The sequence below is a fragment of the Balaenoptera ricei genome, chromosome 19 (assembly GCF_028023285.1).
Source record: "Balaenoptera ricei isolate mBalRic1 chromosome 19, mBalRic1.hap2, whole genome shotgun sequence".
In the NCBI taxonomy this organism is placed as follows: domain Eukaryota; kingdom Metazoa; phylum Chordata; class Mammalia; order Artiodactyla; family Balaenopteridae; genus Balaenoptera; species Balaenoptera ricei.
Genome location: NC_082657.1, coordinates 34,521,249 through 34,543,186, shown reverse-complemented (window position 1 = coordinate 34,543,186; position 21,938 = coordinate 34,521,249). Strand labels below are relative to the sequence as shown.

The following is a 21,938-nucleotide window of genomic DNA, read 5'->3' as shown; positions in this document are numbered from 1 at the left end:
GAATTACCTACCATTAAGTAATGCCAGCAGCCACTAGAAGCTCACTATAAGCTTTGCCAAGGAATTTTCCTAAAGCAAAATATGTATGTCTACAGACAAATCATTTTTATGTATCTCTAATATAATGGATGGCTTTAAAGTCAACATAGTTTGAATGCAAACTAAGATATAGCCCATGAAGAAGGAAACTGATTGTAGAGTCAGTGTGAATGTCATGTTTCCATTCAGAAACTAGCTGTTATCCACAGAGTGCTATATAGTCTGACTTTGCTTATATTCTCTCTCATGAGATAAACTAGAAGGCTCTTAATTTATGTCATATTTTGGGATGTTCCCTACTAGCTAGCTTATTCCCTATGCCCCTAAGCCATATGCTTATTAAGGAATACTTGTGGAGTAGCTGGCTGATAAAAGTGATCACTAAAAGATGCTTTAAGTACACCCACTATGCCACATTATGATTCAAAGAATAACTTTCAATAGAACCATTCTGTAGACACACATGGCATCATTGTTCAAAGATGCCACAAGACCAATTACATAGGGCATGAGGTTTGGAACCTGTATTTTTAAGACCCAAGAGTCAAGAAAATAATAACCTTTTCAAAAATAAGTCTTTGTGTTGGGGAAGCAGAGAAGGAGTGGGTAAGGAAATAGTCCTAAATATTATATTCCCTAGATTTTTAGATATCTGATCATTTTGGTAATTAAAGAGATTGATAATCATCATTAATGAGGGGAGACCTGTGAAACTAAAGGATACAGCCTTCAACATACTGAGAAGTCCTCGAATCACAAGAACAAGTGTGTCTAAATGGACATTTTAGTAACAATCCCCTCATAGCTCATTTTAAAAACCATAAAGTTAAGGCTATATTCTTGAATAATACATCTTGAATTAGGTTTACCTAATTAATATTCAAGAAGGTCTAAAAACATATGTTAAAAATAATACCCAGGATTTCCATCCATTTTAAAGAAAAAGGAAAGCAGAGGAGGTGCTTTTCAACAACCAGGACAACTGAAATTGTAGCAACTAAATGTACTGAGACTTCTGACTAAGCTGCATTGGGGCAGCTCAAGCTGGGCCTCCTTTGATGTGGTGGAAAAGCTGGAGCCTCAGAGCTAGTGCCCAGCTCCTGAGAGTCTTGAGCCAGGGTGTGGGTATACTTAGTGCCTGGCAGGCTGCTGGGATACATTTTCCAGTTACATCCCAACAGTGGGGAATTAAAATATTCAAAAATCATAAAGTAGTTAGGAATCCCCTGGGTGGAAGGTAGACTCATAAATCTCAAATTAAATTACAGTTAAAATAAGAATACCCAATTTGAAGCCTACAAATTTCCATCTTCTTACCCTGCACCACAATTCTTGTACATCAAATCCCTACTTATTCCGCTTTTTTCAACTGGTTGAAAGCCATTTTGTGTGTGAAGTTATCGAACAAAGGATATATTCTTTTCTTTGCAGAAAATATTATCCAAACAGGTCTGAGAACAGGTTGGAGAATGCAAATATTGTAATTGAAAAGAAAGAAGGACAGCCATGACATGGAAAGGAAATGTGGTAATAGTGGTCAGGGCAAAAGCATGAGGAATTTGCATACCTCTGTTGTAACACAATTTGACCACTGACACGTGTGCTAGACAAAAAAATGTACAGTTCTATGTGCATTTCCACATCTATTGCTAGATTTCATCTTAGCTAAAGAGGGGTAAATTTAGAGGAAGGAACAGCATATATATATAAATAATCTTCCAAATTTGCAGAGAAGATAGTATGGCTGTTTTAAGTATGGGTTTTCTTATTTATTTATTTATTTTTTTAGAGAAAGAAAACAGGGCTAGCTATCTGAGCAGTTATTCAAGAAGGAAGAGCAGTGCTCTGTCGAAGTACTTAGAAATAATAAGATATTTCTTTCTACCAGGGTTTCCCAAAATGTATTCTATGGAAACTGGCTCTAGGAGGTATCCAGAGAAAAAGGGGTTCAGTGGTCAAACATTTCAAAGGCACTGAGAAGTCTTGAGAAAAGAAATCTGATTCATTTTATTTACCCTGGTACTTCCTAAACTAATTAGGATACAGATTAGTTTTTTTCTCTAGAAACATCTAAGTATATTCCAAGTATATTCCAAGATGTAGTGTTTTCTGGTCACACTGAGCTGTGAGATACTGAGCTGGTTTTAAAAGTGGGGAGGTGTGGCATATAATTAGTAAACAGGTATTTTCAAGGCAGGCAGACAACCTGCAAGTCTCAAGAAAAATTTCACTGAAGTTAAATTCACTTTGACATAATTTGCCCTCCTACATCATTTGGTATTGCTGACAACATCTAAATGGCTGAACAACCAAGCTATCCAACAAAATAAAATAGGACTCTTGTGACTTCCATTCCACAGTCCTGTCACCTGGAGCACAGGCCCCCGCACAGAACTCTGAATTACATATGCAAACTTAAGGTTTTCATTACAAAAGCCATGGATGCAATTGGAAAATCCAGGCAAGAGTCTGGAGAACCACTATTCTGACCCTCTCTCTTCAGAGGTTACCTGAGGGTATCACTAAAGCCAACGAGATTCTGAATTCAGGGGTCCATTATTCCATGTCATTCCTGGAAACTAAGCATAGTTCTTGGAATCAACCTTCAGAGTCTTAAAAATCTGGTCAGAATTTTCAGAACATTCTAATCACTCCTCCAGTGTTACAGCTGCTACTGTGACTTAAACTGAAAAACTGTCCTGTGAACGATGATATGAGCTGCCTTCACGGCTCATACAACATGATTTCCTCAGGCTTTCCATGTGCAGATTGATTCCAAAAGTGAGGGTCTCTCACTCTAAAGAGTGAGAGGCCCTCACTTTTACCTCTCCCACAATCTCTCAGCTTTCACAGAACATACTTCTTCAAGAAGTTGTGGGGTTCTACCAGCTACTGTAGCTCCTTTGGTCAGGATGTGAAGGCATATCACACAACTTGGCAGAGGTCAGAACTAAAAGGATTAAAAGATAGGAACGGGTGATGCAAATCTGGCCAGCCAGGGTGGTGACATGCTGGAAGTTCCCAGAAGTTAGGAAATTGTGTTTCCTAACACAGTTCTAAGGGCTAGGGTTGACAGACTGGGTTTAGGCACACAATTTGCAAAAGACCAGGGTTTATTTTCAAGGTGGCGGATTTAACTTCCAATCTTTCTACATCTGGTCTCTCTAGACTGAAAATTCACAATGAAAGGTAAGGCCAAATCTTAGGCTCCAAGGCTACATTTTGAACCACTTACCTCAACTTCCACCTTTGTGAAGGGCTGGCAGCAAGTGAGCACACAAAGTTGAATGCTGAAGAGAAAAAAAGAGAAGGCCATCTTTATGTGGTAATACAAGTACCATCTAATATTACTGAACAATCTTTTCTTTACATACAAGCAACCCCATGTCACTCTTTGTATGTATTCTCCATTTATAAATGCCACACTGTAGCTATAACACTTCTTGGGTTTAGAGAACTATTCTTGATATTCAAAAGTTAAATTGCTGAATGCAATACCAAATATGTATTTGTGGGTCAGAGCCGCAGCTCAGCCGACTAAACCCCAAATTTGAAGTCTTCTTGACAGCTGAGACTCATAGGCCTAGAGAAACTAACCATGGTCACATTTTAAGGTACATTAATGTGTTTATAGAAAAACTGCTGAGTAAAACATTACTAAATTCTTTTCTAATATTAAAAAAAACAAAAAACCAGTGGGCCTTTCCTTAAAAGCAGAAACTTTATCATCACTGTCCCAGTTATTAATAAATGTTTTAGCTATGGGGAAATTTTCTGAAAAGTTTCAGATTTCATTGTAAAGCTAGACAAAGGCTTTCTTTAAAGTGGTTATAATCAACCCTCTCCAAGATAATTTTTGAAATGGTTCCTACTTGCAGCTTTCCAGTGTATATTTAGACTCTCTGGATAAGATTTCCATGGGATTTTTATTTCGTCTCATGTAGACGAATGACCCAGAAGTCAGGCAGGGTAAATTAGACTACATGTTTAAGAAAATAACCAACCAAGCTTTTTTTGCTATTAAGAAATTAAAATATGATTTACCTGTAAAAATTGCTTGAAGGGACTTACTTAAGACAAGGAATTTAGGAATTTAAACAAGGAATTTACTTAAAAGAAGGAATTTAGGAAACAGGTTTATTAATTCCATAATTAATTATAAATTGTTAATGTGTCAGTTCTCCTATCTTCTGTTTGAAATGGAAAGAATCTTTTACTATCAACTCCAAGCCACAAAGCCAATCCATATTATCTATCATTAAGTAAATTGTTCTTTAATGATTTAAATTGAGCTTTGGAATTCAATGACTTGAATACATATTTTGTTCTGAAAATTCTGAATGCTGTTAAAGAAAAAAAAAAAACAAAACACAAATGAAACCACACACAAGATCTCTTTAAACTTGACTTGTCCACACTACAGACAAACCAAACAACACTTCTTAGACTAACATAAAACAGCTTTTCCAAGGCTTTCCCTTCTTGATGGTTAGTCCCTGAGTCTCCTCTCCGCTAGGACATCTGCTTTGGTGTAAAATCCCTTCCCTAGATCCTGAGTCAGAGTAGTACTCGGAGCCAGGGCAACTGAGAAAACTGATTTAGAAGTAAGAGACACAGTGCTAAATATAACATGAAGATCAGAAGATAAAGGTGGAAACAAGAGGTTACCACACATAAGTATGATGTGGCACTTGGATAAAACAACATTGTATCTTTAGAAGATTTTGTGTTTGTTTATAAATCCTAAGAAATCTTTAACTCTGAAAATACTTTTTTTCCTCTCTTTCTTTGCTGAATTCTATTTTTCCCCCTCTGTCACACATTTCTCAGGTTAGAGCCTAGATTAACTCAATCACTCTATTTACCCCTGATCTCCCTTCCAGAAAAGCTTACTATTTGACCTTCACATCCACCAGCCCAGCTGCAAAACCAAAAAAGGTCACGATGAACCCAAAGTCACTATCTCTATGAGGACTTAACTTGTAAAGGCCCCAAGGATGACACACCTCTGGAAATATAAATATGTTATCCCCTCAATTTTCAGGCACTTCTTTTTCTAAAATGCTCTCATACTACTTGTTTCTCCTACTTTTCCCTTGTATAGAAGTTGAAAACCAGGAATTCATAATTAGTAATGACAGGAAATATGTATTCTAGCCAAGGGAATAGACTGATTTCCTGTAGGGTTAAAGATGGCATAATGTCTAGATACCTTTTACAATTTATGTTCCTTATTTTTGGTGTTGTTTACTTAACTTCAACTACCAGGGACTGAAGTATAACAGGAACATAAATGTCTCATGCGTATCAATGTTTATTAACACATGTAATTGGCCCATCTATTCTGATTTAAATGTATCATTTCAAAGCAACTTACAAACACAAAAAAATGGAGAAAATAAGTATGTTGTAGTTAAAAAAAATCTAATTTTCAGAAGTTGTTTGGATTGTCTACAATGTACTTGAAGGCAAATGACGATTTCTTTTAAATATTTCCAAGTGATCGTCACCTATCCATCAATAATTTGAGCTCTGTGTATAACAGTATCAAGAGGCATTACTTCATAAGTCCTGGGAAAGTCCTCAAATCCAAAATATAAACAGGCTGTCTTTTTAAAATCTTTTTAAGTTTGGGGAAGGTTTATTATTTTTTTTTCTCTTCTGCCACCCAAAGCCAGCCAGGTTCCTTGAGGTGAACACAGAGGGATATCGACACTCTCCATGCAGGTAAAGGACCAAAGGAGGCACGTAAACAGGCAGGGGAGCTAAACAAAAGAACTTCCTGAGAGAAAGTTAAGATTCTACATGTTCTGCCCTTTTTAAAAGGTCTGTTTCACTTCAGCTAGCTTAACAGTGAAACTGTATGATCCCTAGGCTCTTAAAATCCAAGAGTGGAAGTGAAAGCTTGGTTAGCTATTTCCTCAACTCAAATCAGACACATCACAACTATTTCAGGACATATGACTAAACTGCTCTGGACTGTTTAAACGAATACAGTAAAATAAAGATGGAGACACCAGATAATGCTAAATTTGCAATGGGAATGAAACTACAAAATTGAAGCTAAGTAGGATGCAAATGAGATCACTGGAATGTTTCTTAAGAATTGGTAGATAAACACTTGAGACCCATTAGAACCTGACAAACAACTAGAATTCTGCACATGGCAGACACTGGGGTTTAATGGGCAAGATAGTTATGCTCTCTGCAGAAACTTATCAGTTACAAGACTTGAGGATCTGATTAGAAATCTTTACTTCTACAAAAATAAGGCTTTTTTTTTTTTTTTAAAAAAAAGAACAAATTCTTTTTCTTCGCTCGAATAAAATTTATATAAACTAATAATAATATAAGCGACTTACAATGTATATCCTTGCCATGTCCATGTCACAGTATCCTAGAATAACAATAGTATTTAAACTGTTAGTTCAGAGAAAAAACACCAAATAAAACAAAAATTTTATTTTGATACTGAATATACTTTCTTTCTGAATTAAAAGCAATATGCTGAAAAGTAAGACAAGCATATTATTATTGTTAAACAAGAGTGAACTGATCTATAAATTCTTGGATCACATATCTACATGGCAAAAATCTGCCTTCCATATGTAACCACCTATCTTTTTATGGAATTAAGTTGCTTTGAATCTTTTAAAAAACTTGTGCATGCTTAACTATTTTTCTCCTAATATGAACATACCTGGATAATTAATTGGCTTACAAAAACCAGAATACATCAGTTCTCAAAAAAAAAAGTTTCTTTTGGAGAAAAGACTACAGTAGTGAGGTAGTGCACAGTGAAAGAATTTGCGTAAATGACAAATGCAAACCCACAGGTAGAAGTATGCTGAGTAAAAATTTGATGAATTTTAATTTTTTAACTACAAGTGTCCAAGGTTGAGAAATCAGCTGCTGATAGAAAGTTGCATTGAATAAGAACTCAATCTTAAATGACATAGATCATTAATAATTACATCCTGCCTTTTAATGTAAATTCTCTAGTAAAGAAAGCTCCTCTCCGAAACAGAACATCCCTACCCCTGCCAAGAAACCACTTTCTTTAGGAAAATGGTGACGCAGTCAATACCCAGAAGGTGACAATGCTCCTCGCTGCAGCAGAAGAGTATTTCCTGAGCCCACATGGACTTTCTTTAGGATGTTAGGTTCTTTTCAGATATTTTCTTATTTAAGCTAGTTGCCAAGTGTCACACAGCTACTAAGTACTGAGCCAGTAATTAAAACACCAAGCCTCTTCCAAATTTATCTACTACGTCAATCCTTCTCCACCAGTAATGACCATTGAATCAGGAGAAGTTTCTCCTTCTAGGCTTAATGAAAACTACAAATTTATGAGAGTTTTCTCAAGTCCAGTCTAAGAGACCCTGAATCTGAGACTTAACCATACCACCACAGTGACTACAGGGTAGAAGCTAAGGAAATATCTTCCTATAGCTTAGTAATAGCAAAAGCAATATGTCAAATTGGTATCAAACAATATGTGCCTATCTTGCAAATTTTTAAAAACTAAATTGTGGCAAGGAGAACGGGTCTACCCATCTGCTCCCACCATTTATCTATTCATCTATTTTATTTATTCAAACAAAAGGGGTCTTAGAGAATTTGTGCTGTTTGGAATGTTGAGATTCTTCCCATAGTAAACTACGATGCTTACCAGCTTGTTTGGGTATCTGAGGAGAATGGGCTGCACTGGAACTCCTGGAATGAAGGCCCCTATAACCACATAGTGAAATTTTATAACATGCCCTTTATATGAACACAAGCTTTACAGTGAATTAAAAAATTAATAATAAATGATGTAAATATGTTAAATGTTTTAAGAGTACATGTAAACTATTGGCTAAATGTTAGTAAATCCCTAGTGTTAGCCAAAATGACAGATTTTTGAATTCAGAATTATGTAAGCAAAATATTAAATGTTATGCCTAAGTCATTTAAAATATTACTTATATCTCCATTTGTTTTCATTTGCCAAATACCTATTATTCAACAGGATTAAAAAAAAAACAGTAATGATGAAACCAAGACAAAGAGAAAATAAAGAGAAGAAAATCTAGTTGAAACCAAATGCTTGAGCCCTAAACTACCACACTTGCTAGAAGTGAGTTCTAACTTTGGCTCTGAGCATTCTAGCAGCCAATACAAAAACATTTTAAAGTATTAATAATTACTATGAAATGACATATGAAATTACAAACTACTATAAAATTCACAACTTCATAATATTTTAAAAAGGAGTGAAACTTAGAAGGAACTGAAGGTATTATAATGATAATTGAAGTAGGTTTTCTAACTTGATGACACAGGACCCCAAGTGTCTGTGAGGGTTATCTTTGGAGGAAAAGAAAAATCTGCTAGTGGTTTCTGCTCCAACACACACACACACACACACACACACACACACACACACACACACACACACACACACACGCGCGCGCGCGGGACATTCCAAGGAGGAAGGGGTTATGATACCAAAACAGAAAGTAAAGGAGTGAGTTCTGTGGATCCACATCATTAAAAACATTTCATCAGAAAATAAGAAATGCTCCAAGCAAACTGACAAGTTAGTTTGTATATTTATTATCAGATCATTGAGAAATCTTCCGTACTACTTTGTCACAATACATAATTTAATTGATCTCACCTGGTTTAAAAGTAATCAAACAGGAACGATTAGTACAAGTACCTTCTGGGAAAACTAGTATCTTGGGAGAAAAGGAATAGATTTAATATTTCAGTCTAATGAATAGATTAGCTCTTTACTTGCTTTCTTAAGACTTTGCAAATAGTTGCCTATTTTTATAAAGCAAAAATAAAATAAAAGGCTAACACCTGATTCTAGTGAAAGCTAGAATCTGATTATTCGGTTTTGCTCTAAAAGAAGTGTAGTCTGGCCATTAAGATAATTAGAAAATGAATTAAAGCTTTGAAGAGAGAATACACACAGTAAATGTTTCTTAATGATGATGCTAATGATCTGAATAGGCTTCGAAGAAGATGTAGACCCTGAATCACGTGCATTTGTGTGCATTTTAGGCAATATTAAATGCTTTCTTCTACTGCTGTACATCCTTAACCAAATCATTTCCTACTTCTTTGTTTCAGTTTTCCCATTAAATGATATTCCCTCTTACAACATATAGCTTTGGGACGTACTGAGAAAAAAGGAGGAAATGCCTACAATATGCTTTATGCTTACTTCAATTCATTGACATATGGAATACAATTTAATGTCCTTTTTTGAGGAGGTGTTTTTAGCTTTTAATATACTTCTTTATGTTCTCCACGCAAAAGATATGCAGTACAGTTCCTCATTAACTGAACAGCATGGCAGCTTCATTTTTCTGAAGCTTTTAGAATTTAGCAATGAGTAAATTGCTAGGCACATAAAACAAAAAAGAAAATCCCTGCACTAACAGCAGTTAGTAATGGGTATTTTACAAAAATGAGAGAAGGAAAACATTATTAAGCTAAATTGTCACAATAACAAGTAATTTGTAAAATAAAAATTGTGAATAGGTGCAGTTCCATCCTCCAATTAAAAAAAAAACAGGTTTCCTATCCCAATCGGATACAATATCAAATATGATTCATGGAGTGGATATTCTACATACTATGAACAATAAATTAATATAGAGTAAATCATAAAATCTCAAGAACTGTATGGGGCATTAAAAGTCATATAGCATCTCTAATGCTTGAATTCTTTTTACAATATCCCACCCAAGTGGTTGCTTAGCCAATGCCTGAACATTCCAGAAAGAGATTCCAAATCAGACCATTCTAATTCTGGACAGAAAACCTGAGATGAGCAAAATGAACTGAAATTTACCTACTTGTTAACTTTCACCCACAAGTCCTAGATACATTCCTTGGAGCCAAGAGCAAAATCACACCCTTATTCCGAATGTCATTTCTTCCCAGTGACTTTTTAAATCATTCCTTACATGCCTTGGTTTCTAAAACCTCCTGGTTGGTCATATGCCTCTTGGTACTTTTAACAACTACAAATCACCATGAGTGGCCAGATCACCTCAGGACCATGAGTTCTGCTAGAGATCACTTGTTTTCACCTGGGCAAAGATAGAGGGGTACTTATCAGAATCACCCATGAGGTTCCATTTATGCAATAAATGTTGCCCCTTCCACACCTTCAAAAAGCATTCCAGGGGAAGGAGGTGGTGGGATGGTAAAATGTGAAAAAGTTCTGCAGGTGATTCTGAGATGCCCCTGAACTAAAAAGACTATCTAAATATACTTAAGATAAACTTAAGATTTTAATCATTTGCAAAAGAAACCCAACATATTGTTGAGTATAACTGAGCTTCAGTATCTCATCTTTAAAAGGGTAAATAAATTCAGAGGCAGAGAATTACTTTTTATGAGACAAAGTAAAAACCAGTTCAAAGAGTTTGGAGAATAAAAAAGAATGATACATTTAATTCCACAGAGTATCTCATGGGGAAGAGGACTTTTTAACCCTCACTCATTTATTCTGCTTCTAGATGTCTAGCAGAAGGTGTCCCCCAGTATTGGATCTGTGGATCCTAATGAGTATGTATACAAGTGTACAATAAATAAACTTTCAATATATTTAAATAAACATCTACTGTGTTTTACCTGGGGCCATTCCCCTCCTGATGTGGCCCGCCTTATTATTTCATTTATTGTGTTTTTTCGAGAATCCGGATCTACACGGGACACCAACACTGGTTGCAGAGCCCGCAATATTCCTTTAAAACAAATGAAACGTCACAACTAAGTCATTTTGGGGGCTAAAGCTACTATAGCAATGATACCAGACAAATCATAAAACAAATTATATGGAAAATTAAAATGATAGCAAATCAAAGAGAACAACTTAAAAAAGCCCTCTAATTCAAAGTTTATTAGAACTTAGCTTCCAGTTTCAAAAGGATAGGTGGATATTTAGACCTAAAAATATTTCACTGATTTAACAGAAGTTAGCAGCAGGAATACGAAAAGAAGCAAATGCAGTTTTCTCCCTAAAAGACTTCTTCCTCAATTGACATTAAACATTTGGAATATACTATAAGATTATCTTGTTTTATTTCAGGACTATCCTGCAAACTGATTATGTGAAGTCATAGTATACGTGGGTAGGAGGCAATTATTATTTATCTTACTAAAATTTTCAGCGCAATAGTCTTTTAAGTAGGTAGCTTCCTAGCACATGCAAAATAAACCTCAATTTACCAAAAGACTATTGCTAAACAACTTTTGGGGAAAATGTCATATTACACAAAGCAAGGTGGTTACCTTAAAAAAAAAGAGAGAGAGAGAGAGAGAGTCTGTCTTTCTTAGATGAATGACAAAGCTGTAAGAACTACTATTATTTCTCCAGAGTACCAAGGCAACATCAGGCAGTTTTCACACGCACTTTCTCACCACTTGATGCTTGGCAATAACCTTGGGACAAGTGGGAGCAGTTACTTGGAGACTAATCCCCTGGGGAGAGAGCAAAGCATCTGGTGGGAAAGACATTTCAATTGCTTCATTATTTTTTATGGCAGGAAGCATTAATTGTTCCACATCATAATTTTCAAAGAGTTACACATTTGCCTCTCATGGAGATCTGGGCAATAATGAAGAAAACAGAGTTAGGAGAAAAGACTTAGTGCATTTATTTATCAGTCTAATAGCCTGAAGAGAAATTCACTGAAATAGCATGTAACCAGCGCTTTCACAGATTCTTAGATTAAATTCTCTCTCCAAAAAATCTACCATGTTTGGTATTTAAAAACTGTTCTTTTTGGCTATATTTAGGAGCAGAAAGAGGTGATGGTGCAGTGACAGAGTTTAGACTTAAAAAGAATGATAAGGGTACAGATAGGGAAGTCTTTAATCTTTTTTCATAAATTCATTCTTGTGATATAGTACCTCATTAAAAGCAAGGAAATATGTTTTAAGTGTTTTATTATTTTAAAGTTTTTAAAAAGCCTACCAATGAACTATACATGATTTTCTAAATTGAAAGCATGAGCGTGAAAATATTTTATCTCTGTTATCTTATAAAGTACTTACTGCCAATCAGAGGCACCTGCACATTCTCATGTCGAGATACTATAGAAGGTAACCCAGCCACAACACAGGCAATTCCATCAAAGAATGTTGAATGAGGGGCAACAACAAAGATTGGTGCTTCCACAGGACTTGCGATCTTTCCTTTCACGGTAACTATAAATCCCATTGAAAAGAACATGGCACGGCCTAGAAACTTCAAGACTGGCTGATTAATTTTCCTTTGGAAATAAATACAAAAAAGGACATAATTAGCTTTGCCAACTGCAGCTAACAGCAGGGTTTTACTCTAAAGCACAATGCAAAAACCAAGACAAGCTGGAGCACTTCATTTTAAAACGTGAGCTAAGAAGAATAGCTAACACTTCAGTGGAGCTCTTTCTGCCAGGCACTGTTCTAAGTAATTTATGCATATTAATTTCTTTAATCCTTAGCCCAATTTTATGAAATAGATAGCATTTATTATTATCCCCATTTTACAGACATGAAAACTGAGTCCCAGAGAAGTAATTTTACCAAGGCCATGTGGCTAATAAGTGGCTCCTTTATTCTGTGACTATAAAGTAAAAAGAATGAATCTTCAACATGCATCCACCACTGAGAAATCCAAATCAGTACTGTCCTTCAAAGGAGTCACTTTGGAAATCTATATTTGTGTAACAAGGATGCTGCTACTTCCCAAAACACTTTTAGAACCGGCATGCGGAAATTGTCCTCAGAATTATTTTAGGAATAAAATTTTAAAAGTAAGCCTTATTACCTATATCATTATAGCCCTTAGATATCATCAAGAATCTTAAGAAGTAAATTTACCATCTCACTTCTCTGGAACAAAGAAATTTCAATTCCAGAAATTGAATTGTTTACTCTTTAAAAAGAATGTCATTAAAGATTACTTAATTCGTCAAATTATGCCAGGAATTGTGTTGGACACACAAGACAAGTAAGATCCAGTCTCTGTCCTTGATAAACTCAGTTGAGTAGAGAAACAAAAAAATAGCCCTAGAAGTGCAAACACATGACAGACATCTCAGTATGTGAATAAGCATTATAGCTTTAGATGAAAAGTGTCTCCCATAAGACATCCAGTGGGAGCTTTAAAAAATGGGCTTCCTATAGAATTCTCTCAAAACTCATACAATAATATAGTGAGGCACTATTAAGCAACTAACTCCTGAGGAAGTTTCTCTAACTTTAATTTCACGGTAAGGAGAAGTGAGACACAGAAAACCAAAGAACTTTTCCAGAGGGCACAGGGAAATGACCTATCTCTCCTTGCCCTGTAGTTTAGAGTTGAGATCTCTATTTATTTAAAGATAAAGAGCTCATCCCTTCACAGAATTTCCATACCTCCTATTTTTTAGTTTTAGTGACACAGCCTGTAACAACTATATTCCAAAATATCCTATATTCAGAGTCATAATTGTTGATCACTGACTAAACTCTGACAAACTCTTCTTTATCTTGATTTTCCTAATATTTAGACATAGTTATTTCTTACCTCTTCCAACCAGTTATTGGGTGGGCCAGCTTTTCAGGACAGCATGCTGTTGAAATTGCAGCAAATGGCCACGCCAGTAATAAAATTAATGCAAGCAACAGGGCACGAATTGGAAGCAGGATAATTCCGAGAAAGAAAATCTGAAATCAAAGTTGATTAAAAAAATAGATGACATTATTTTAATGCTGTAGTTATCAAACAAAAATACATAAGAGGAAAATCTTATGCTATTCATGCATTCACTCAAAGATGAATTGGGCATTACCCTATACCAGACAAGGATCTAAGCACAAAGAAAATAAGACATTGTATCTGACCTCACAAAGCCTACAAAGCAGCAAAAGAAACAAGGAAGAAAACCAAGTACTACCTGATCTGTATATCAATGAATGTGAATAGGGGCTGCTGGGGGAACAAAGAAAAGGTTTGTTGGGCTTAGTAGTCAGGGAAAGCTTCCTGGAGGAGTTGACGCTGAAACGTCTTGCTTTAAGAAGCAAGCAGAAGCTGGGAAGGTAAGAGGGGGAAATAGCTTTTTGAGAGCTATAAGTAGGATGATAAAGGCATAAGAGTGTGAAGAAGTAAATGTATTATTTTATATACCTGCCAGTCCTTTATAACTAACAATAAGGAGATGGGGGCGAAAATACAAAAAATAATAAAAACTAAGAATAAGAATAAGAATAAAAACTAAATAAATAAGAACAGCAAATAATAGTGCTTACTATGTACCAGGCACTCTAAGCACTTGGCATGTAGTAACTTATCTGAGTCTTACAACCTTAAGCTGTTTTACATACAAGAAAGGAGTGGCACAGAGGGAATTAAGTTAAACTGCTTAAGATCACACAGTAAGTGGCAGAAACAGGATTTGAAACCAATGTGGTTATAAAGCTCTTGCTCTTAATCCTATCCCATAATGCCTTTCAAGTGAAATAAACTATCCTTCTTTTTTTTATAAATTTATTTATTTATTTATATTTATTTTTGGCTGTGTTGGGTCTTCGTTTCTGTGCAAGGGCTTTCTCTAGTTGCGGCGAGCGGGGGCCACTCTCCATCGCGGTGCGCGGGCCTCTCACTGTCGCGGCCTCTCCTGTTGCAGAGCACAGGCTCCAGATGCGCAGGCTCAGTAGTTGTGGCTCACGGGCCCAGTTGCTCCGTGACATGTGGGATCTTCCCAGACCAGGGCTCGAACCCGTGTCCCCTGCATTGGCAGGCAGATTCTCAACCACTGCGCCACCAGGGAAGCCCTAAGCTATCCTTATATATCACAAATTGTCTTCTTTTTTTTTAGCCAATTACACTACTCAGTGCTGCCTTTCTTGTCTCTACTGGCCCGTAATGTGAATCTGAGCATCATCAAATAATTTACGAGAAATGCCAAAAATATTGTAGTTATCAGATCTCTATCAAATTATTTGTGTACATGTGTATGACTGAATTAAAAATTACATACAAGGAAATATACAGATCTTAAATGTATAATTCAATGAGTTTTGATAAATGTGTACTCTTGTAAACATCACCTCAATCAAGATACAGAACACATCTGCCACTCAGAAAGTTGCCTCATATCTCTTTCAGTCAATCCTTATCCTCTTAGGCAACCAATGCTGGATGTTTATCATCATATATTATTAGTTTTGCATGTTCTTGAGTGTCATATAAATGGAACCATACATTATGCATTCTTGTGTGTCTCACTTCTTCCACTTAACACAATGTTTTTGAAATTCAACTATGTTGCTTTCGATGTCAGTAAGTCATTCTTTCTGACTGCAGAGTATTATTCCACTATATGACCACGTGACAATCTGTCTATTCTCCTGCTGATGAACATTTGGGCTGTTTCCAGTTGTGGGCTATTATGTACAGCCACTACAAACATTCTTCTACAAGCCTTTTTGGGAATAGTTGTTTTCGTTTCTCTTAGGTAAATACCTAGGAGTGGAATTGCTGGGTCATAGATGTAGTTTAACTTTATAAGAAACTGGCCAAACAATTTTCCAAAGTGGCTGTATCATTTTAAAGTGTCACTGGTAGTGTATGAGAATTTCAGTTACTGTACATCCTTGCTGACATTTGGTGTTTGTAGTCTTTTATAAAAATCAATTTTACTAAGGCAAAATTTACATAAAATAAAATGCACCTATTTTAAGTATGAGGTTTTCAAATGCATAACCCTATGCAGACACCACTATAATCAAGATATAGATCATTTCCATCACCCAGAAAAGTTCCCTTGTGCCTCTTTGCAGTCAATATATCCTCAGTGTATAGCAACCACTGACAGTCAGTCTTTCTTTCACTATAATTTTTGCCTGTTCTCTATTTTCATATAAATGAAACCATACAGTATGTACTCTTTTATGTCTGGCTTCTTTCACTTCATATTTTTGAGATTCAACCATGTTGTCATATGTATCAGTAGTATAGTCTTTTTAATTGCAGAGTAATATTCCACTGTATGAACATATCACATTTAATCTATCCATTAATCTGTTCAGGGACATTTAGCCTATTATAAGTTTTTAGCTATTATGAGTAAACATTAATGTTTGAGTCTCTATGTGGCCATACATTTTCATTTCAAGGGGAGTGAAATTGTTGGGCCAGGATATGACAAACTGTTTTCCAAAGTAGTTGTATCATTTTATATCTCCACCAACAAAGTATGAAATTTCCTGTTGCTTCACATCCTCATCAACATTCAGTGTTGTCAGTCTTTGTAGCCATTCTAGTGGGTGTAAAATGATATCTCATTGTGGTTTTAATTCATATTTCCTTGATGAACAATGATGGTGAGCACATTTTTTCATGTGCTTATTGGTCATCCCTTTAACCTAACTGTTAAACTGTCTGTTCGAGTCTTTAGCCCATTTTTATTGGGTAGTTAGTCCTTTCCTTATCAATTTGTAGTTCTTTATATGTTCTGTTTACAAGCCCTTTTTCAATACACGTATTGAAAATATTTTCTCCCATTCCATGGCTTGCCTTTTCATTTTCTTTATTTGTTTGTTTTTTTTTAAATTTAATTTATTTATTTTTGTCTGTGTTAGGTCTTTGTTGCTGTGTGTGGGCTTTCTCTAGTTGCAGTGAGCCGGGGCTACTCTTCATTGTGGTACCCGGGCTTCTCACTGTGGTGGCTTCTCTTTGTTGCGGAGCACGGGCTCTAGGTGTGCGGGCTTCAGTAGTTGTGGCACACTGGCTCAGTAGTTGTGGCTCACGGGCTCTAGAGTGCAGGCTCAGTAGTTGTGGCACACGGGTTTAGTTGCCCCACGGCATGTGGGATCTTCCCGGACCAGGGCTCGAACCCGTGTCTCCTGCACTGGCAGGCAGATTCTTAACCACTGAGCCACCAGGGAAGTCCACCTTTTCGTTTTCTTAATGGTATCCTTTGATGAGAAGAATTTTAATTCTGATGAAGACTAATTTATCAATTTTTATTTTCTGTTTAGTTCTCTTCTGCATCCTTTCTAAGAAATCTTTATCTATCTCCAGATCATGAAGATATTTTATATTTTCTTCTTCTGGAAGATATATGAGTTTTGCTTTTATGTTCAAGACTATGATCCATCTTAAATTACTTTCTGTGTAGTGTGCAGAAGGGATCAAGTTTCATTTTTATCCATAGATTTATCTAGTTGTTCCAGAACCAATTCCATCCCCCCTCCTTTTTTTTTTTGGCTGCGCTGCAGCTTGCGGGATCTTAGTTCCCCAACCAGGGATTGAACCCTGGCCCCAGCAATGAAAGCGCCGAGTCCTAACCACTGGACCGCCAGGGAATTCCCCAGAACCAATTTTTGAAAAGACTTGACATTCCCTGATAAATTTTCTTGACAACTTTGTCAAAAATCAATTGAACATACATGTGGGCTCTCTATTCTGTTCAATTGATCTATTCATCTGTCCTGTCGATACTACCCTACTCTCTTAATTGCTGTAGCTTTGTAGTAATTCTTGACATAAGGTAGTGTGTGTCCTCCAACTTTTTCTTTTTCAAGCTTTTTTTGGGCTAATATAGATCCTTTGCATTTCCACATAAATTTCAGAATTAGTCAGTTTCCACACAAACAAAAAGCCTGTTGGGATTTTTGTTGAGATTTCAATGAATCTATAGATCAATTTGGGAGGAATTATCATCTTAATAATGTCAATTCTTCAAACTTATAAACATGGTATATCTCTTCATTTTACGTAAATCTTCATTAATTTCTCACAATGGTGTTTTGTTGTTTTCATTGTAGTGGTCTTGCATGCTTTTGGTTAATATATTCCTTCGTATTTAATGTTATTTTATTGCTATTATGAGATTATTTAATTTCATTTTGCAATTGTTTGATGCTAGTATATACACAAAGTTGATTTAAAATTTTAATCTTTAAACATTATTAAGATGACAAAATCAATTCTGAGTAACTCTGTTGAATTAAGAGGATTACCCATTATATTGCCATTTGGTAATATGTCATCTCTGTAGGAAGCCCTTCTTTCAACACTCTATTGGGATTATTTTCTTCTCTGGACTTTCTTCATAGCACTTACTAAAACATGGAATTATATATTTCTGTACTTGCTTGTTTAACTTTTTCAGTGAAATACAAGCTTTAAATAGGCAGGGTCCTTATTTCTCTTGTTCATTGCTATGTCTCCAGGGATTAACAGTGTGCCTGGCACATAGTAGGCAACCAACAAATATTTTTGGCATGGTAAATGACCCCACAATTACAACCAAACACTCATTTTAGTTCCATATTCTATTGAGGAAATAGAAGCTAGGCTAATTTTTTATATGCCACTATGTAGCAGACCCTTAAACGGTCAAAAAAGAGAAGGGGAGCAGTAAAGCTAAGCCCTATAATGAGATGCAAAAGTCACACCAGTCCTTAAGCAAGACGTTGATCATCATTTAGGATTCAATTTAGTCTGATTTAATCATATCGAATCATACTTAAATGCAAGTATATCAATCTTTTAAACTGGATAATACAGACAACATTGTTTTTCAATCATGTCTATTTAAATTTTCCTTTTACCCAGACTGTTCAAGCCATTGAAACTACTTTGGAATCTCTGGTCTACATGCATTTTTAATTTTTTAAAAAATATTGAGACTATATTCATTTCTATCCAATCCGAGTGGTAAATTTTAAGTGCAGTATACAATTGTAGATAACAAATAGCATAACTATCAATATTAAGATCAGCAAACAATACCAGATTCTTTCACACATTATCTCACTTAAATTTTAATCCCTCTTCCATGTATTATTATTCCAATTTAATAGATGAGGAAAGTGAAGTTCAGGGAGGTTAAGTGACTTGGCCAAAGTTACACAACTAATAAATGGCAGGGCCTGAGCAGGTTTTCTGACTAAGACTAGTGATCTTTCCATCATACTACAACTCTTACAGGGTTATTTGAAAGTGCTCTCAAAATGGTTGCAGGCACGCTATTAAAAAAAAAAAAAACCCTCAAAAACTTAATAATTTACTCCAGGTACAATATAAATACTTATAAATATGCCACTTTGAGCCTCTCTCCAAAACATGAAGCCAAATAGACAGACATGACTTTCATTTAAGTATGACCGATTTGACTAAATCAGACCAAAAGGAATCTTGAACGATAGTCAATGTATTTATTAAGTGTTTCAGAAGTTTTAAGATATAAAGGGAATATCTATCCATTTAAAGACATGAAGATCAAATTTTTAAACATTTAGTTTCTTTACAAAGAGGTATTACTACATTCACTATCTTCCTCTCTCACACCTTTCTTCAACCAGACACCCATCTACCATTATTCTAACCACCATCCCATGCTGCTTAGCCCACCACTTAACCTGCTTCCATCGTAGAGGACAACAGTCTCAGGGCACAAAAGTATGCCGTGCAAAAATTACACTATTTCAAATCCAAAGTAAATAAATGGGTGAGATGGACAGGAAAATATTAAAACCATTTTTTCCATGCAGAACACAAAGGACAAACGTAGCTTGCATAGTCAATCTTGTTCTCTGATCACTAACTTCACCAAACAGGAAGTCCAAAGAGCGAGTGTAAGTGCTAATGGTAAATGCAGCGTTTTACAAGAAAAAGGAAAGGACAGGAAACTTCCTTTTTGTATATAGCCGTTTTTAACAGTGAAAGAAAGTCTGAGCTGCTTCGCATCCTTGAATGTAGAAGTGTTTGGGTGAAAACTGATTCAGGACCAAAAACTCTTGAATCCCTTCAGCTGCCCCATATTATCCCTTTTCTTAGACTGTGATTGCCCGTCCTGGATGCCACTGCTCAGCCCGATCATCCCAGCCTTTCTTCTTGTTCTAATTCCAGCCCTGGGCTCTCTGCCTTCTCCCTTACTCTTCCCATCCCAAACTGACTCCTCTCCTTCCCTTCGGCAAAGCAAAAACTTCCCCAAACCCACTCTCCTGTGCTACGACGACGTCCCACTAGACTTTCACAGACTCAAGTCGAAGTTCTCCCAGAGTCATTCGCTCTTCTCAGCGTGGAATGTTTCCTCCGCCAATGGCCTGCCTGCTCAGCCTCCTCCTGTTTAGGACCTTCCTCCAAGGCCCACATGTCCTCTGCATCTTCTCTTCTCACTCACGCCCCCAGACCATCCTCCAAGGGCCCTCACTTCTCAGTCCCGCAGCTCTGTCCCCTGCAGACTCATGGCCCCTTCAAAAGCCCTCCCCTCTCAGATCTACATCCCTGTCTTCCTCAGAGCCTCGCTTCCCAGGCTCACGCCCTCCTCAGCCACTTCCCCTTCACACCCGCACTCCCCTCTGACAACAACCTCCCCTGACAGACCCAAGCCCCCCTCAAACTGCCTCCTCTCTCAGACCCACGTCCCTCCCCTGAATCTGCGTCCCCTGTCAGACGCCCCTCACCTGAATCTGCGTCCCCTGTCAGACCCTCGCCCCGCACCTGAATCTGCGTCCCCTGTCAGACCCTCGCCCCGCACCTGGATGCGCCTCGCCGCGCCCAGCCGTGTCCGCTGCACGAAGGGGTTGCGCACGGGCGGCGGGAAGAAGGACGCCTGGCGGGGCACTATGAGCGGCCGCAGCCCCGCGTTCCCGACGCCCGCGCCGGGCCCGGAGGCCTCCACCGCCGCCGCCTCAGCGCACCGGTTCATGGCCGAGCCCGGCGTCTCACTGGAGCGAAGAGACCAAAGCGGTCCGTGCGAGCTACCGCTGCCGCCAAGGCTTGAGGGGGAGCAGTTTAGGAGTCCGGGGTTTCTGCGCAGGCGCCAAAGTTACCTAGCCGCCCTCCGGTCTCGCCCCGCCCCCTCTGGCTCTGAACAGGCCCAGGCCCTGGCCCCACCCCCCTGAGCACAACCCCCCCCCCCCCCCCCCCCCGCCAGCCCTTTAGGTTGTCTGGCTTTTACTCTTGGGATTAATACCTCAGCCTCCTTGGGGGTGAATGTTTTTCCTTCAGAGCAAGGCACCCCCAATGAGAGACAGTTTAGGCTGAGTTCTCTGCTTTAGGGTCAGGCGGACCTGGATTTCCTTTTGCTTTTTTTTTTTTTTTAAGAAATTTATTTATTTTTGGCTGCGTTGAGTCTTCCTTGCTGCCCACGGGCTATCTTTAGTTGCGGAGAGCGGGGGCTGCTCACCGCGGTGGCTTCTCTTGTTGCGGAGCACGAGATCTAGGCGCGCGGGCTCAGTAGTTGTGGCTCACGGGCTCAGTCAGTAGTTGTGGCTCATGAGCTCTAGAGTGCAGGCTCAGTAGTTGTGGCACACGGGCGTAGTTGCTACGGGGCATGTGGGATCTTCCTAGACCAGGGCTCGAACCCATGCCCCCTGCATTGGCAGGTGGAGTCTTGACCACTGTGCCACTAGGGAAGCCCCTCCTTTCGCTTTTACTGGCTCTTTGACTTGGTCAAATCAGTGTCTCCATGAGCCTCCGCTGCCCCCTTCGTAATCAGGGATAAACGGAACTTAGATAAACAACCTGAATCCAGCAATTCAAGGAGCAACCCCTGGGCTGTTCCATTAAGAGGGTTAATTATCCAGGGTGGGTTTGATTTCTGGTGTATGTTTTGTTTTTGCTTAAACCCGTTTGGGTGGGATATTTATCAGTTACCGCTGAGAGTCCTGACTAATATAGAAATTAGTGCCATGAGTGGAATCTCTTTCACTCAAAATATGGACTGACAATGGGGAGATAGTTCTCCAAAGGAAAATTGAGCTGCAATTACTAGAAAATGACAAAACCACCACTGCCCTCTGCACTAGATGAGCAACCCGGCCTCAAAAAGGGAAGTGACTTGGGCTGTGGCTCCACTTCACCCTGAGAAAGTTCAAGGGCCTATCTGGACCTTTTGTTGGTGGGGGTT

The 21,938-nt window shown here is 37.8% G+C and overlaps 1 protein-coding gene across 3 annotated transcripts in view; it reads right to left on the bottom strand.

Moving 5' to 3' along the window:
* LPCAT2 (lysophosphatidylcholine acyltransferase 2) overlaps positions 1 to 20,839 on the bottom strand; it is a 63,510-nt gene extending 42,671 nt beyond the window's left edge. Inside the window, exons 1-8 of one of the 3 annotated variants that reach the window (XM_059904895.1) lie at positions 20,565 to 20,839; positions 13,601 to 13,740; positions 12,103 to 12,320; positions 10,678 to 10,790; positions 8,702 to 8,762; positions 7,712 to 7,770; positions 6,402 to 6,436; positions 3,275 to 3,329 (exon numbers count right to left, since the gene is read on the bottom strand). In XM_059904895.1, coding sequence (XP_059760878.1) covers positions 3,275 to 3,329; positions 6,402 to 6,436; positions 7,712 to 7,770; positions 8,702 to 8,762; positions 10,678 to 10,790; positions 12,103 to 12,320; positions 13,601 to 13,740; positions 20,565 to 20,735 — 852 coding nt within the window. In that variant the 5' untranslated portion in view covers positions 20,736 to 20,839. Of the gene's footprint in view, positions 1 to 3,274; positions 3,330 to 6,401; positions 6,437 to 7,711; positions 7,771 to 8,701; positions 8,763 to 10,677; positions 10,791 to 12,102; positions 12,321 to 13,600; positions 13,741 to 20,564 lie in introns of those variants that run through there. The other 2 variants (XM_059904896.1, XM_059904897.1) reach the window with 2 other exon arrangements.
* Positions 20,840 to 21,938: the final 1,099 nt, after the last annotated feature.